This window comes from Eutrigla gurnardus (assembly GCF_963514095.1).
Source record: "Eutrigla gurnardus genome assembly, chromosome: 11".
NCBI classification, from domain to species: Eukaryota; Metazoa; Chordata; class Actinopteri; order Perciformes; family Triglidae; genus Eutrigla; species Eutrigla gurnardus.
The window spans coordinates 7,748,817-7,767,076 of record NC_139925.1 but is presented as its reverse complement, the minus strand read 5'-3'; the positions used below and the strand labels follow the sequence as shown (position 1 = coordinate 7,767,076).

At 38.8% G+C, this 18,260-nt stretch overlaps 1 protein-coding gene across 1 annotated transcript in view; it reads right to left on the bottom strand.

Annotated features, from left to right (window-relative positions):
• Positions 1 to 17,787, bottom strand: part of wdr27 (WD repeat domain 27) — a 34,257-nt gene extending 16,470 nt beyond the window's left edge. The window contains exons 1-21 of the mRNA XM_084021072.1: positions 17,500 to 17,787; positions 17,098 to 17,239; positions 16,736 to 16,860; positions 16,361 to 16,474; positions 16,186 to 16,237; positions 15,732 to 15,802; positions 15,520 to 15,634; positions 15,329 to 15,425; positions 13,757 to 13,848; positions 13,508 to 13,572; positions 13,314 to 13,429; positions 12,268 to 12,341; positions 8,212 to 8,281; positions 7,991 to 8,059; positions 7,796 to 7,899; positions 7,234 to 7,323; positions 6,234 to 6,355; positions 4,501 to 4,634; positions 3,628 to 3,725; positions 2,673 to 2,794; positions 608 to 705 (exon numbers count right to left, since the gene is read on the bottom strand). Of these exons, the coding sequence (XP_083877198.1) occupies positions 608 to 705; positions 2,673 to 2,794; positions 3,628 to 3,725; positions 4,501 to 4,634; positions 6,234 to 6,355; positions 7,234 to 7,323; positions 7,796 to 7,899; positions 7,991 to 8,059; positions 8,212 to 8,281; positions 12,268 to 12,341; positions 13,314 to 13,429; positions 13,508 to 13,572; positions 13,757 to 13,848; positions 15,329 to 15,425; positions 15,520 to 15,634; positions 15,732 to 15,802; positions 16,186 to 16,237; positions 16,361 to 16,474; positions 16,736 to 16,860; positions 17,098 to 17,239; positions 17,500 to 17,637 (2,108 nt within the window). The 5' untranslated portion in view covers positions 17,638 to 17,787. The remainder of the gene's footprint in view (positions 1 to 607; positions 706 to 2,672; positions 2,795 to 3,627; positions 3,726 to 4,500; positions 4,635 to 6,233; positions 6,356 to 7,233; positions 7,324 to 7,795; positions 7,900 to 7,990; positions 8,060 to 8,211; positions 8,282 to 12,267; positions 12,342 to 13,313; positions 13,430 to 13,507; positions 13,573 to 13,756; positions 13,849 to 15,328; positions 15,426 to 15,519; positions 15,635 to 15,731; positions 15,803 to 16,185; positions 16,238 to 16,360; positions 16,475 to 16,735; positions 16,861 to 17,097; positions 17,240 to 17,499) is intronic.
• Between the last annotated feature and the right edge of the window lie 473 nt (positions 17,788 to 18,260).

Genomic DNA, 18,260 nt, shown 5'->3' with positions numbered 1-18,260 from the left:
AGATAGAAATACGGTTTGGATTTACGTCTGAGGTGAGGAGTTAAACATGAAAGCAGTCTCAGGCATGAAATAATTAAATACTCAAAAATGCCTTCTCATGGGCCAAAAAGAATATGTTTAAACCCAAGACAGCCTATTTGAATTGTCTGCCTTATAAGGAGCAAAGAAAAATATTCTCAGCTATGTCCTTTGGAAATTGCACAATTGCAGATTCAATCATGAACTGAGGAATGTTGGTTTAAGAAACAATGTTTGATATAATTGGGATATAAGGTAATACTAGAAAGGGGGGGGGGGGGGGGGGGGTATATTGGTTTCTTCCTTAATGTCCGAAGAACATTCGGAAAAGCAACCCTTCAGTCAGTGAGTGTAGCCTCAGTCAGTAGACATTTAGACTGTAAAGCCAGCTCAAAACAAATGTTGTGCTCAGGGGTTTTGAACATTATTTTCCTTCTGAACGACCTGAAGAAACTGAAGCACCACAGGAGGGTTTAGTAAAAGTAAATATACGGTCCAAGCCATTTAATTGCACTAAACGAGCATGATTTTCACAATAAAAGGTGCACTGATAACAAATAGCCCCTAGATAGGCTAAATTGAAACCAACCTCAGTGTACGGAGGTCCCAAATCTTCACACCATCCGTGACTGCGCTGGTGAGGAAGAGGTTGTATGAATCTGGAGCTTGTGTGCTGAACATGGAGCCCTGTGAAATATGTACAAAAACAAAACAAAAAAGTCAATAAGTTGTAAATCAGCTTCTCTTATTGACTAATTCTATTAGTTTGTCACTGAATATCCAGTATTGGCAAACAGTTTTCACAGTGTTATTACAGGTAGCTCCATTCTTCACTCCACTGGAATGGAAGAACAAATGTCTCGTTAATTTGTCTCTGTGTCATTTCCCATCTTTTATGCAAGACACTGAGATAAGCTGCAGCTATAAACTCATAGAATTCCTACTGCACATATACATGAATTCCATCTTCCATGTATGGCTTTCACACCAAGTTATCGGACGATACAGTGGAGAGTGTGTGTGTGTGATTGGGGGAGGTGGTCAGGGAGTTTTCTTGTTTAGATTTCCATTAAGAGTGTGAGAATGGGAGTCTGAGAGGGCATTTCCACTTCCATTTTCCGAGAAGTCCTCTGCTCTGATGAGTTCCAGGTGAATTTTTGCAGAAGAGGCGATGGAAATTTGAAGTAGGCAGAGCTGCTTCACGTGCTGCAGCTCCTGATGTTTGGTCCACCTCGGGACAAGAACGCAAGAGGGGAGGGAAGACTGATGTTATGTGTGCAGTCTGCAGGCAGGGGCAATCCCTCTGATCCGTAGGTATTAACCCTACAGCATCCAAAGGCCCCCGGGCACTCAGGCAGAGGACCGCACATTGACGCAATAGCCCCAGCTGAAACAACACAGGGCAGGTTTTCCATGGTGCATGGCACACAATAGCTGGCGTGACAAAGAACAGGCACCTCTGGGTCGGAGGAGTATGGTCAGCTGTGTGTAACAGTGCATCGCAGTCGAATGGGTTGATGCATTTAATCCATGCCACTAGCTTCAGTGTGTCCAGCTAATCCAGGCTGGCCTTGAGTGTCAAGTATGCACAGGTCACCACACAGATAGTCAATACCACAGGGTCACTGGGTACAAGCCTCTCTCTCGCACAAATAAACACTTTTCTGTATGCCAATAAGTTATATAAGCATCTATAAGATTTCCATATTCTTATGATGGAAATGATTGGCTTTGATACTATTACAAACCTGGCAAACGTTATCATGACTATATATGGAGAGAAACAAGATCCTTGTTCCTCTCCATATAAAGTAATATGGTAGCTAGCTGCACAGAAGTGTAAATAATATGAGACCTGCATGCATTAATTTATTACTGAATTTTATATCATTTTCTGCAATGCAGAATTCTTTATGGCGCTATAACGAATATGGATACAGGCCCAAGCTGTCTTCAGCAAATTGGGCCCACATTGGTCCAAGACAGTGATGTGGGAGTAAGGCCATATAAACCGGGACTGCATCATGGAACAGCATTATTTCAAGGCCAGCATTCAGCATGGAATATTCGCCTGCCATTTCCTATGGCAGTCTTAATCCCGATACACAAGGGATTTACATTTAAACACTCAGACAAGACTAGCCATCATCCCTATCATTCATCTTGCTGTCTGGCATGGAAACGTTTGGTTATTTAGACTTTTTTTTTTTAAAACCATGACCTTCTTTATTCACACCATGAACACTTTTAGTCCCTCAAAGATGATCTGTGCCTTATGTAACTCGCCCAGCACTCAGAAGTCTTATGTAAGACTGTAACATCTGCCAAATAGCAGACCCTTCAAGAGTAAGACGGAAGCTGGGGGTTCATACTATCAATTTATGCCAAGCTAAATGTCAGTTGGGCTGTGGAGTGATGATCTTTGACTATCAATTCAACAAAGGTTAGAGGTTATCGTACATTTTTCTCAAACTACAAACAAAGTCTGTAAAGCAGATTTGACATGTTTTCACCGTATATAACCTCCCATATTCTGTCATCAGAAAGATAGATGATCTCATTTATGGATCAGACACAAATATAATAAAGATACTACAATAGATAGAACTTTAAAATTCCTATTTGGGCAGTCTGGATCATTTGAATGGTCTCACCTTGTTCTGCGTGATGCAGTGGACGGCTCTGCTGTGGGCGTCCGGCACCACTGAGGCAACTGTACCCTTGTTCATGTCAAACACTTGAATGGACCGATCTGAACCACACACCAGAACGATGTCTGAGTCGGGTTTTAAGAAAAGTTTAGAAATGTAGTATTTACAAATTATAGGCCTGCTCATGTGACGTATGTAAGGGTTTAGGATGTTAATTGTTAAAATCCCTTTTCTAGGACAAAAAAAACCTTTTATTTTCCATAAGCCAGCACTAGTAGATAGTGCTGAGCTGAGTAGATAGCTGGTTTGTTCTCTTTAAGACAGCTTCTATCTGAGGGACAAAGTATGTTACTTTTAAATGTATGCAGATTACTGTATTTAGCCTACTAAATAGTCATTTATGATCATTATTTAGACAATCTAGAAGTCTAAAGAGGGCATATATTTTAAATAAAATGATCAAAATAAAATGTGATTAATTCATTTTCATAAGGTGATTCATATGCATTCATTCAGTTTAACACATGTGGATTCCAGTGTGGTTATACAGTCTTCTTTTGCATGTTATCTATTTACACTATAAATTTACTTTTTTACTTCTAGGGTTTTCAATTATATGCAAAGTAATTATTTACATAAAAATCTAGACTTCAAATAAAAAAAGGGGTTTATTTTACTTTAATGACTGTATAGCAAAATAATCCCCGACAGGATCTCACTCATCACATTGCAGCTCACTTTAGTGGATTTACTGGAAAGTAAATGCATTGTAAACCCTAACAAGGCGCTGGAATGCAGACAATCCTAAACACATTTAAGACACCTAAATGATTTACACGTAAAGCTGGCAGTGGAAGCCCTGAGGCAACACGCGTTCACTTTGCCCTCCACAGCATTCGTGCAGTCTAAACTATAAGACTTCCTTCCTCAACAACAACAGTAACAAGAAAAAGGATACAAGAGAAGAAATCATTGATTGCAGACAAGGTTGTGATGTCCGTTGCTGATGTGGTAGTAAAGGATCTCACCAATTTGACGACACTCCGTTGCTGATATCTAAGAAGAAACACAAGAAATAAACATAACATACACTGCTAAAACAAAGTATGGAGGCACTTTATTGCCATTTCCTTGGCCTCCAAAATAAGCCCTGACAGCTTAAAGTAGTTTAGGTGGTAATGAGTGTCAACAGTGTGAGGTCTGTGGTAGCAGCTAAATAAAGCCAAACCCTCAACAAATCAGTAACACAGCTAACTAAAGCTACAAAGCCGACATGGATTCCTACATGGAAGTCTCAAGAAAGATCAATCCTGCATTTCAATGCTGTTGCAATAGATATAGTTGCATTGTAATCATACATATAATAAGAGTGGAAAGCACCAGATTATTGGTTTCAATCTCTGGAAAAATGCCCTTATTACCCTGCAAGTAATGCTAATGTTCTCTTGAGAAAAGCACTTAACCAGCAATTTGTCAGGCCAACAAGAGTGTGGTCAAAATGTGCAGCTTTGAGGTTTGAGCGTATTCCATTGTGATTGTGTAACACAAGTAGATTTATTTTTACATTATGATACTATGATACTCGAGCAGGCCAGTACCATAGGCCCTACCAATAGAGTCATATGACTTTCAGTTGTGTGAAAAACTGAGATTCAGCTTTGACAGCAAAAGAGGATTTGTCCACAGACTAGTATCATCAGTGATTCTTTGAATTGAACAGTGTAAAACATTTTATATTGGACTTATAAATGACATGCATACGTAAAAGCAATTCAAAACCAGTAGGTAGTTAGTATACCTGCTGAACGGTTCTCTCATCCCTTGTAATTACCTTTTGATACTGTCACGTGTGATGTCCACATTATACAGGTGCAGATATAGAGAGGGTCCAGATGCCAGAAGCAGGAATTTGTCGAGGTAATAAAACTGAGGACTTCTAATGGGTTTGGAGAACATACTTTCACCCTAAAGGAGGAAAATCAAGATATTCCCTTGAGATTATTGAGACATTCATGATGCAAGAAAAAGCATTAATAATATAAAAATATAACCTAATTAATAAGGGAGAGATAATCTGCACATACTGTTTGTGTCATCCCATCAAACCCACAAAAATACACTTGTATGTAAATGTGAAAGGTGAATGTTTGCTCTTATATGTTAACACATCTCCTCATGTTTGCCTCTTTAAGTTAATAGAGAAGTTTTTCACACCATGTGGGAAAAGGGATTCGAAGAAAGTCTGTTCCAATAAAGGAGGGAATGAACTCTCCTATAGAGCAAATAACAGTGTTTTCAAAGTATAAAGTATAAGATGTGAACAGATGGGCTGTCCCGTCAAATTGTTTTCTATGTCGAGGTTAATAGATGTTCTACCAACTATGTGACCTCTTAAGGATTCCAATGACAATACATTTTAAGAATACTATGTAGTCATTTGTGGTTATTTCTTTCTAAAGCTTTCAAGTATAACCGCGCAGAGCGATTTGTAATTCTGGCTCACCCCGACAGGACTCTCAGCCCTGAAAAGACTTGCATTTGTTGCCAAGTTCTTTCACAAGAACACCAAGCAGTCAAAGGCTACAGACCTAGCCAAGCCCAAAACAATCTCACTGAGTGGAGCAAAGCAGGGATGGTTAACATCAGCTATGGGGAGACCCCAGATTGTGTTTGCACTTGGCGTGGGACGTAAACATACTTGTGACTGTCCCATTAAATGTGATACCCAATGAAGTAAGGAGGGTCTGTGGATGATCAGAGTTTTGGATGCACTGAGGCCAGCAGAAGCTTTGAATGACAAAGTCACTATCTTTGAGCCAAGGAACATACACATTTCATCAGCCCAGTTCATTTTCTTTTCAATTCTGTGAAGATATTATTTTTGGAAGGAAAAGGTGAATTAAGCAAGTTTCAAATCAATATGACAAAGATATACTTTTTGAGCATTACACAGAAATCCCTCTGTTACACTAACCCTAACCCTAACCCTAAAAAAAGAGATAATTTTCATCGTGGCATCTCTTCCCTGCATTGCAACACTATACAATAAGGTGCACCCTTGCCATCAGCCTGAACACACTACGCCTCTCTTTATACCATACGTAACTTTATCACAATCCAAACCTGAGACACTTTACTTGTATGTTCTTGAGAAAAACAAATGAGAACCGGGTGGCTACGGTAGCAACAACCGTTTAACTGTCATTCGAGTGTGTCATTGTTGCCTCATTTACAACACTGCAATCACGGACAAAATCCTTCCTAGTTGCCTTTCGAAGACAGGAGATTGAAAAATGTGAACAGCATGTGTCTGTAGTTATAGTGTTACACTTCTACACCAATTTTAGTTTTAGACCTTCACAGTGAGGACATTTTTGCAATATGAGGTCACTCTGGCTGGTCCTCATTTCACAGATTTCTTTGCTGGTTAGGACTTGAATTAGGGGATGTTTGATAAGGACTTAAGGTTGTGTATGTAGTGGTTACGATCAGGGAGATAGGCACTGAAGGAAATACATGAACATGTTAATACATAGGTATAAGTTTGTATTAGTGTATGTGTACCATGATAATGGCTGGCTCTGAGCTGCCATGGGTCCAGATTCGGAGTGACTGGTTTTCGGACGCACTCAAGCACCACTGTCTGTTGAGGCTCCAGCTCACACTGCTCACTGGCTTGTCATGCCCTGATAAAAAAAAATAGAGAGGTTTGAAATTAACCTTGAAACTGCTTGTGGCTGCATCATTTACTTTTATGGTGCAGTTCAGAGAGTCGGGCAGGGTGAAGAAAAGAGGCACATGGTGACCTACTGGTCACCTTAACGTCTGTCATCTTATCTCTGCCGCCCCCTTGTGGAGACTGTGTCCTTGAGCCATCAAGTGTGAAACAGATGCTCAACATTGATGGATATCCTTTCTTTCTGGCTGCGTTTAGTTTACTTCCTAGAATTGCTGGGTGGCAGAAAGACTTGACTGCTCTTAGTAATATTAAAATTGTACATAATGTGTAACATAGTGAAAAATTATATTTTTTCAAATTTGGTCTCAAAAGACATGCCCTTTTTTTTTAATCTTTCTTTTTCTATCATAACCTAGGTTTTAGTGTCTGGCAAAAACAAAGAGCTATGTTCCAAATTCTTGCGTTGGAATATAACCAAACCAAACTTTGTATCTACAATTTTGACATTAACAGCTGAGTAAATGTATATTAGTCTTTTAATCTTAAGCCACTGATCCATTTCAAAGTATGTTAATCAGAAATATACCGAATAGGGATTATCTTAATGGAAGGATGAACTTCTTAACATTATCATCCTTGTTGTCTTCTGGGCTTAAATCTGAACCTTGGATGGCTCTAAAATGTGAGCATGATTTATGAGGAGTCAAATATTAAAGCTCTATCATCCAAAATGTCATGAATATTACATAAAAAGAATATTATTATTTTTTGTAAAGAAACACAAGCACTGCAGCACTGCTGACAACAACACTGCGGTGACCGAGGGCAGATACTATGTAACCCAGACGATGTTGAGGTATGGATACTCATGACCACTTCATGCACCTGCGTAGACAGTCGGATTGCCAGTAAGGGACGACTTGAACAGTAACACTGAGCTGTCGCCAAGACCACATAGGATTTGTTTTCCATCACCTGGGAGAGACAAGGAAACGTGGAATCATTTTAGTAGGATTTTTCAATCAACAGCCGATTTATTATAACAAAAATAAGAACACAGTGTTGTGACTGAAAAGGGAAAATTTATCCTGTAATATAATAATCTAACAAAAACAAACTGATCTTAACTTATGACCAATCATACTTCATAAATCATTGATTTAACCTAATTCACCCTTCCAGGACACTTCTCTGCTTGCTAGGTAATGCTTCAACGTAAACTGTTACTGCTGATAAAACGGGCGCCTTGATTTAATGTCCTCATGTTGGATTATCATGGAGGACCATCCTAGTCCTGACACATGATCATGGGACGGTTCTGACTAACTGAGGACTCAAATAAATGTCAAGTAGTTAAACCTATACACAGACATAATCATGATCCAGGACTCATTTAAATATCCATCCCTCCATCAGTCCCAGCATTGCAGCCGCTAAAGTGTCTCACCTGAATACTGAAGGCAGTGGATTGGCTTGTTGACAATGCTTAGGTCACTGTGTGGAACAGTAGGTGCTGCACTGTCTGTTGGATAATCGTGGAGGAATAAACCTCTAAATGACAAAAAATAAGTTCAGTCTTCATATCAGCGATAATATTTGAAAACGTTTTCAACATTGTATTTTAAATGATGGGACAGCTTACGTATTTTTGTTAGCCTTTTTAGAAGAGGAGTTCTTCTGGATATTTGTTTTAGGTGAAAACATAACATTTCTGAAAAGAGAAAAAAGGAAAAACTACATAGTCATGTATCAATTGATTTGATGTCTTCCTGTATTTTTAGGTTATGGTTCATTGGATATGTTTTATTTCAATCCTCCTCTCACTTGAATTCAGAACACAGTTGGTCTTTACCCTGAACCTACCTTGGGGCACTGGTGTATCCAGATGACTTCACTTTTGAGTGTAAAACCAGAGGCTGCTCCTTTATTCCTCCTTTGTAAAAAAATATATATATTCCATTAAACAAAACTGACACATACAAGTACATTCATGAGTATAAATTATCTACAATATGTTCAATATGCCCCAAAAAAGAAAAAGAGTTAAAATACGAGTCAAAAAGAGAATGAAAAACATATTTCTACTCATTAATAATAACTTCTCATTGTGCTGTAGTGGCTCTACATTGATTACACTAGAAAAGGAAGACACAATATTATTGGGTGCCTCACATGCTGTGTGCATTAAGTGCATCAGCCACAAACTGTGGGATGGTTCATTCTGCTCCCTGTTTGCTGTCAATGAGCTCACTTTTTCCACAACCATTAAAAAGTGTGAGGCTTTCCAGAAACTGTTCTCCTGTCAAATACAGGCAAAGCATGAAAAAGTCACATCATCTCCGAGTGGCAATATCGGAATTAAATTGCATCAGAAAAAATACACTGATTTGGTTTACAGCATTGACTCCGACTCAACACTAGTTTATCACCCAAGCATATATATTTTTCCAGCACTTTTCCAATTCATCAATAAATAAAACAAAAGTAAGTCAACCTTGACAAGGTGTTTGACCTCTTAAGATACACCTCTCAAATTTATTTCAATGAAATTACATATTTTCCACTGCCACTGCTTTTTTTCCAGGGACAATAATTCCTTGCTATTGAACATGAACTTAATAACAGATGTATTGGTACTCTAGTCCAATCCGGTCACACAGATGTGGTTACAGCAGTATCTTATTTCTTATATTTTACCATTCTTCAAATATTTTAGAATCCAATCCACTTTATTTATATAGCACTATCTTAAAAAACACAAGGTTTTCCAAAGTGCTGCACAATAAGATAAAACACAATAAATAGAATAAATAATAAAATACACTGCCCGCACAAGATAAAAATATGCACGTATACACATAAAATGATAAAATCAACACCCTACATGGTGTCAAAAGCCAAAGAAAAGAGGAGAAAAAGAAACCAGATCAAAGAATCCCAGATGTTTGTCGATAAGAAGCAAACCTATTGTTAATAACTTTATATATCAAGTTACCAATAGACATACCACATGTCAGTAATTTTAATTAAATGTAACACTGAACAGCTAAACCCGACTGTGAATCATTTACTTAGTGTGGGAGTGCGAGGTAGACAGTTGTCCTTATTAGGCTCTTGGACAACTCAATGTAGACTCATTGCCAACAAAATACTAAATTTAATAATAATACAAGTGAAACCAAACAGTCAGAATGTAAAAAAGCACATATGGATCTCTTTTAAACCGTCTCTTATCTGAGAGTGTTCTTCATCTTTGATCAGCAGTGCCAAAGTTCACTCCAGTTTTGGCTAGAATTATTTCCTCCCGTACACTCTGAACGACTACTCTGTTCCCCTTTTCTTAGAATTTGAAGTAAAATGAGAGTTCTCATGAAGGCATCTTCATTGTTCCAGGTGTTTGCAAAACAAATGTAAATGCTTTCATTAACTTGGTGTTTATCTTGGGTCAAATTGGTGCTGTATTGTATCAATGAGCAAAGCAAAGTAAAATGTAGCACCTTCCTCCATTCCATCATCTGAGGTGGGGTACTGGAAGTAGCTTTTGATCCAAAACAGATTACATGCAGGAAATTTAAGGCCAGATATTTAAATATCTGGCAAAATCACTTGGCATTGCTCAAAAGCCCTATTAACCCCCTGTTGATATGTAATGGTCATTTAGTTTTATGGTGCAGTAAAAATCTTACAATTTACGCTGACTTTACACTAGACACTATTTGAAGCATTTCAGACAAATTTCCAAGTCGAGTCATAAAATCACAGCGGTTTGCTATGTGCTCTTTTTACAATACACATTATGTAAGACTGTATTAACCATTACAGTGGGGAAATAATATTGAAATGTATCACTCTGGCTCAAAACATTAGGATGTTTAGTTTATATTGCAGCAAATAAAGGAGCAACAAATTATTAAAGTTACATAAGACTAAAACCATGAACCACTTTTTTTGGATTCTGTGATTTTAAGTGACATTGAGTCATTATAACATTTGGGTTGTCTGCATTCAAAGGGAGTCCAACCTTGGAGTTTATTCCAACTCTTGTTCTTAGTCAGAAAACAGGAGATGGGAAAACTCAGACCTCCCTCTGAGTTCACTGTTGAATGTCGCCCAAGAAAAATAAATACGTCAAGCTTCTAAAAATGTATAAACAGTATCATGTATCCAAGATATTATTTTGACTGTAACCAGAGTCTCTGGTATGAATTATTGCCTAACTGACCTGTAAAAAGTGGGTCAAACAGTAGGAGAAAGGAGCAAGAATAGAGCAAGTAGAAGTAAGGGGGTATTGGAGGCACAGCAACTGACGACTGACAGGAATTACAACTATGGAGCCACACGTAGGGTCTGACAGCAATAGATATTATGGAGCACCTGAAGAATATCCTGGCCATGTGGAACATGTGTGTAGCATACTGGGGGGGAAGCTATGTGAAAAATATACTCACCACAATATCAAGCTTTAATAGACGGCTAGAGATGAAGTTCTGAACTACATACTTAACAATAAGTTAGTCTGTACAGTAGTTGCTCTAAAGCAGTGACTAATGGTCACAAGCATGAAACACTTTCCTCCATTCAAATTGGACTAGTAAGGCCTCACAGTTCCCCGTGTTCTCCATATCACTTTACCCTAAGCTAGCAAATAAGCTCTAAGAAATAGGACTAACAATGATGCTTGATGCTGTATATCATGCTAAAGTAAGCCGATCAGCAGTCATTCAGATGATTTTTCGACAAATTTACATGCTCACAATGAAAAACATTGAAATGTTAGTGTGTCAATTTCTTCTGTATGTTTATATTTACAGTTTTGATCACTTTCTATAGTAAACTAACATTCAAAGTGAGTTCTGAACATGCAATTCGAGGCAAACTGCCGCTTTAGTAGTCCCTTTTTAGCCTAACTATAAAACAACTGAGTTCCTGGCATTTCACTTCACACAAGTGACATCATGCAAAAAGTAATGGCAGCTGATTATCATCATCTCAAAAAAGCCAAGAGTCCTGGTTCACTTCAGGATTATGTAACGTGGCGGTGGAACGTGACAACAGATATCTAATCTGCACTCACAGTTCTTCTGAAAAAAGCTGCACCAGACTTACAATGGAAAAACATTTTCTTTTCCAGCAGTTGCAACGGTTTATGGTGTAACTTGGAATCCTGCAGACACACTTAAGAATATAGAGATGCATGGGGGCAGCATGGTCGGTTGCACTAGTCAGTAAATGTTTGCAGATTTCGGTCTCACTCTGCAGTCATGCAGCACCTCTGGACTCCCCTGAAGATCCCCTACATAGTCTGGCACTGGAGGCTCCCTTCACTCCAGCTGTGGGAGTCCAGCTAACACTGGCTTTCTCTGCAGTAACTCTCTGTAAGAGCAACATGTAAACCACAGTATTCTGTACTGTAGGTCTCCAGTAGAATAGTTCCAGGCAGCCAGATCCTAATAATACACCAAAGAACCACAAAAAGGCTCATTTTACCGAGGAATCCACTACTGAGCGAAGCAAACGTACGTACATCTAAATAAAGAGAATGTGTGGGTACTGTCGTCACTGTTGCATAAATTTAGACATCTTCTTATGTGGCACATGAAAACTGGAGGGGAATTTAATCATGGATGCCACATCAACACATGCCCACAATGCAAAGCATGGACATTTTCCATTCTCCATTTTTACAGATAATGAGGACGTTCTCAGTTGCGCTTGTAACAGCCAAACACACTTTCTATAAACCCACAATAAGTACAATTTAAGAGAACCATCTGTGTCCAAGCAAAACAGACAAGAGTCAGACACGGAGTGAACTATAAAATGGGTCACACTTTTAAAACCCAGAGTCATCAAACAGCAGCAGCTCCGTTTATATTTTATGATCGTAAGTGAGAAGGGAGTGAGTGTTCAGACGCTGACCTTTCTTTTTCGGATGCTCAGGCTCCTTCTTTTTTAACTCGGCATTCAGTGGAGATTCACGCAGCGGCGGGGAGCTGCAACAAAAAAAAGGAAGGGTGAAATGGAGGGAAAGAGTTCCTGGAAATGATAGAGCAAAGCATTTTCCAGCATTGTGGAGTATTAGTCCTTCTAATTCTCAGTACCATGATGTTGACTCATGAAAAATAATGATGGTGAGAATGGTTATAATTTGCCACGTTAATATGGAAATGTCAGACTCAGAGGGCTTTACTGGGAAAAGGCCCGCTAAATCAACGCACTACACTTATGTATATGTCCTGTTGCTGGTGAGCTTAAGTGACCACTGTCTGGGAGGGAGTAACAAAAGTATACAACTGTACCGTTTTGCAAACTTTAACAAGCCAACATTATTGTGCTGCAACTCTAAACTAAATTGCAAATTTGTTACAGCAGAAAAACACATAGAGTTGATGAAATTATCAGTGTTTATCGGTGCTGGATTTCACTAAATAATCATTTATGGAGGTACAGGTAAAACCTGACGATTGTTATTCCTTCCCAGGAGCACAATCTAAATGATTTGTAATACGTATGATTTACTGGATTAATTTTGTACATTCAGTATGTACAGCTTTATTAACCCATACAGATTTAAATGCTGAGACGTATAAAACATGTTCACAGAATTTAGTAATTCATTGAGCGGAGCAGTTCCAGGCTGGAACCAAATGATTACGTGAGCGACAGAAAAGCAGTAGCTCTCTTAATTGCATCTATTCTGTTCATGAAATGTACCAGTGCCAGTGAATATACAAATGACAGAATAACTGAACATTATTTACAATACAAGCAGCTGAGATACTTAGCAGGTAGTCCTTTAATAAGAAAACTGAGATAGATACCGACTTTTCACGAACAGAGCTGATTTGTTACTTTGATCTCTATATTGAAAGGAGCGAGCAAAAAGGACAATCCTTTAGGGAGTCAACGTTTCAATATATAACAATGTAGCATCACTTAATATTTGCCTTTAACTCCAGCTTTACCTCATGAACACAGAAAAGCCTTCATCACAACAAGCCCAGGTCCTCCTTAGGTCACGCAGCCGTAACTCCAACACGACCACACATGGGGTAAACAAAGAGCTCACCACAAACAACATCTGTGTGACAAGGAATTTGAGAAGGAATTAATGCTGAATATTATATTATTATATCAAGATATTGTTGGAATTACTCACAGAATGATCCCACCCTGGAGAGATTGACCACGACCCTGCTATCGAGATACTCACGTCGGGGTAATCTAGACGAATGAACATCAATCATGAGTTTGGTGTCAGTTAATTACCTTTCGTTTTTTAAATCAATCAATCTTTCTGAAAAATTAAGATAATGTTATTTCTGCTAAAGTGGAGTAATGATGCAATATGATGCAAAAATATCACAGCAGTGCGGTAGCAATTGGAGAAGACACGCCACCAGCCTACCTATGAAATATAGTGCTGTTAGGAGTTCTGAGGTGGCCAGATCCACCACATATAGGCCATAAGTGCTTCCAATGTATAACCAGCTGTTGTCCCTGTAGAAGCCCACACAGAAAAGTATGGAAAAACAGCATTACAGGATTTCCCTGAAAAGCATTTTTTTTCCAGATCATTTGGGGAAAGACAATGTAACCACATACTAAAGAAAAACATACCGATGTGAGGGAGTGCCAAGCCATGCACACCATAGGACTAGAGGTTTTATTCAAGTTTCCTTTCACTACATGCAGTCTAAACTATGTACACCCAGGAGGATGGAAAATACTGCCACACAGCAGAGAAAGGAGAGGAAGCTGAGCTTTTCATCCACTTCCTGCACTGAGCTACACGCTGAGACTATAATATCAATTTTACATTTTAGTGTGTCATTATTTTCATGCTGAGCATGTGCTTCTGTACAGGATGGAGACAATTAAAGCCATCACGTCTGGATTTTTTTCTGCCATTATTGCACCATTCAAATTGTTCGTTCGTGGAGTAGCGTTCATTGCTGTTAGCCACAATGTTTTCTTTTTCTTTTATTTGACCACCAGGGTATACCTGAGCAAATTGTTTTATTCATTAAAGCCCATAAAATGGAAGCCAGGAAAACAGTGGTTGCTGACAGACATCACGCAGTTGATGACCTAAAGTTTATGCTAAAGCATCTGTTTAAGTTCAAAAGCAAAGATCATATAGATACTGCTCTGAGATCATATGCTTTGCTTCGGGCAATAAGGAATCAACGTCCATTACATTCCAGTGTACCACAAAGTACACAGAGAGTTATGTCTGTGATTTTTAAGTAGCTGCTTCCTGTCATAACATCAAATGTTTTAACAGCCTGAAACAGTTTATTCTATGATCCTGCAAAGTTTCCTGTGACGTTTTCTGTGACTGCGTGCACACGTGCAACAAGTAGACGTTCGGTTAAGGATTTTTGTTCCAAACTTTTGTGACAGTATGACATCTATGTAGTGTTACTGCCAGAAATGGCAAAGTAGCAGCTGGTCTTTGCATGACAACTTTGTTTGTATTGCTTTTATAATTTTACCCTTGTGAAAATAAGAACACATTGAGTTATTGAGAAGGACAGCAGTGTTGACAGTATCATATCTTGCTTCAACATTAGGATGGAAGTAACACAGTTCTTGTAGTTTAGTCACATATCAAGGTCCATTAATAATTTCTGAGCCTGATCTCTATGCTGACAATATCAAGTCCACCTTGGACCATGTGATTTGACCTTGTAACTCAGGTTACAATATAGTAACCCTTGTTCTATAAGAATAGGTGCAGCCCTTTACTGGACTCTTTGGGTAATACTCTCCACCAATCACAAGCTTGCATTCACCGACGGAACATTTGCATAGCGTTGTTTGCATAAGCCTAGTTAGCCAAGCAGGATTTGTCTACTCAAATACATGCAGCCATCCTGAACAGGGCAGCTGACCAAACTCTGCCCTGCCTGAAAAAAAGTCAGCCCCTATACTGCAGTCGTTGGTCCGTTTATGCATGCTATGAAGACTTACTTACTTTTTATGCTCACTACTTGTGTCAATGATTGAGTTACATGAAGCCATCCTGAGGACAGGTTTTGTTATCTCCACTTCATCTGATGATTCTGCATACTCTGCAAGAAAATAGTAATAAGGGTTAATGCAAAAGCATTTCATCACAAATCCAGAACTAGATATTATCCGTCATTCACACATCAGTAACATCACCTGCTTGCTCGCCCACAGTCTCTTGGTGCATTTTATGTCTTTTTTCCATCTTCTGAAGGTCCATTTTGGTCACCAGGTGACACTTGTGGTCATCAGGGAGAGAGAAGCACCACAGCTAAACCAAAAAAGGTACAGGTGTGTTACACAGCTTGAGGAGTCATCCTCTGATAGTGATTATGAGCTGTTAATGGCTGTGTGCCTGAGTCTCTAACCTGCCCATCAGTTGAGCCAGTGATAAGTTGCCTGCTCTCCTCCAAGAAGAACACACTGAGCAGTGGAGAGGCTGAAGAATTGAATAATTTACATTAGGTACAGTGGCAAAGAATATGATATGATATCATATAATATGATATGATAATAATTTTGCAAGCTCTGACTCATTTATAGCAGACACTATAGAAAACATGCTATTTTATATTTAAATAGTTATGCCTGTGTTAAACCTGCAGTGCTTAAGACAAACCTTGACACTTCTTATAATTATTTACTAACAGATCCTGATTTTAGAAAGATTGAGAGATAGAGTAATTCTTCCACCTGTACAGTTCAAGGTTAATGGAGGGACCCAGGCCTTTATATGCATGAATGCCAAATGAATGACTGATGTTGTGGACAGAGAAATTATTTTGCTCTAACAAGATTTGTAATAGTAACGTGATATCATACCTGAAAGCACAAAAGACTGGTAACAAACGGCTTCATTTTTTAAATTCCACACCTGAGAAGAAACATGGAAACATACTTTCTAGTTATAAAAACTAAATTACAGTATGTGTACTATTAGCAAAAAAAAAAGTGTGATCATTTTTGACTGTATCATTTGCAAATCTTAATTCAGTACCTTAAAAGTGCGGTCCTCTGACGTGGTGACAAGAATGTCTTTATTCCAGGGACAGAACTCTACTGAGGTTACAGGTCCGAGGTGGCTGGTCAAGGTAGAGATCACTTCATGTCTCTGATGTGAACAACAATGCAACTGGCATAAGATAAAGTGGTGACCTATGATGGCTACTAAACCATCACAAAGAAACAATATCACACATCTTTGAATAGGTGTCCTGATCCAATAAATCACAGTGAAATACAATAAAGTACAGCATTCGTAATCCATGTGAGAAATGAAAAATTACCCATTGAGCCAACCCATGAGCCCAAATGTATAAAGCAAGTGTTACGTGTCCCAAGGGAAACTGTGAAAATGTGCAGCATCTTGTACCTTTGCGCTGAGAATGTATACAACTGCTCCGGCGCATGCAGCCACTCGTTCATCAGAGAAACAGAATGAAAGATGGACGACGTCACCCAGTAACGTCCCGATTACTGTTCCAGCTGCAACTTTGCCTGCAAACAAATCAATTAGTATGTTTATGTTCAAAGAAAATAAAGTTTGTGACCATGGTAAGTATAAGTGAGCAATATGGTAATATTACACTAGATGGCAGCCTTGTTAAGATTTTCAACAGGAAGATGAGTATACTTACAGTACAGCATATGATATAATAAAAGGAAAATATTAAGTTTAGAAACAATTAAACAACATTGCACATCTTTAGTGTATTACACACACACACTTCTCACCCTCCTGTGCTTTCTTCTGGCACAGTGCAATATCCCAGACAATGACATAGTTAGCACAGGCAGAGCAGAGGAGAACAGGTCGGCTTAGTCTCCCAAAGGTCATGGCACTGATCTCACGCTGGTGGCCGGTTAGCAGCAGGGGCTGTGGACAAACATTTAGACTTCAGTAAATACACAATACCTTATAACGAATTATTTCTTATCTGTGACTCCTGGGTGATAGATTTAGTCATTAAACGATTAATATTGGCTTTCTTCATCTTAAAAACACAGCTCCATTATAATAAAAAACATCAAAACATGGCCCTTCAATTAGAGTGTAGCCTAACTAGCTAATGTTAGCTAATGACACCTGCTAAAATAAACACTTATACGTTATGTGCCCACAAATTTAAAACAAACCTTCTGCTGTAGGTCCATTTGGTTGTAAATCAGCACGTCTTTGCCACGCATTGGTACGCCACAATGAGAGGGACAACATGCGAGTTGTCGGTGCGACAGAAGTCTGTCACAGGTTAAACTGAGCTTTTCAATCACCATCTTTGCGCCTTCCTTTGCTACACAACAAAAATAACGATAACGCTAATTAATTCCGACGAGTCATTTTAACTACGTGCGGCAACGTTACTTTTTGTCTCGTCAACAGTTACAATAAAGTGGAGTTATGTTGGGGCTAACGTCAACGGGAGAAGTTGTTTGTCCGACTGAGAAGTTTACAGTTGTCAAATGGACAAATGTTGCAGGTTGCTAGGACACCGACACTAGTTTCCGTTACAAAAGATCGTCTATAAAAATACGCGTCACACACACAAGTAAAGATACGTATCGTATTGAGGAAACATACAATGCCTCTCATCGTCAACACTTTACTTGACAACACTGTTATTTTAAAATATCGGAACGCGACACTTTTCTGGTCGTATTTGACCGGCGTTTTATAGTAATGTAGTACTTGGAAGTAGGGGCGGAGTGGGACCTCTTTCCCTGTTAGCTCTTGGAGTCTCGTGCACCTCTGCGTTCAACCACAAGATGGCGATTGCAGAACACCTCTTTGGTTATGGTACCTGTATAAAGTAAACCTAAATTAATGATTGAATGAATAAAAAAAGTTACAAAAAATGTAAAACACATCTCTGAGCCTATTGGATGATGCTATTATGGCT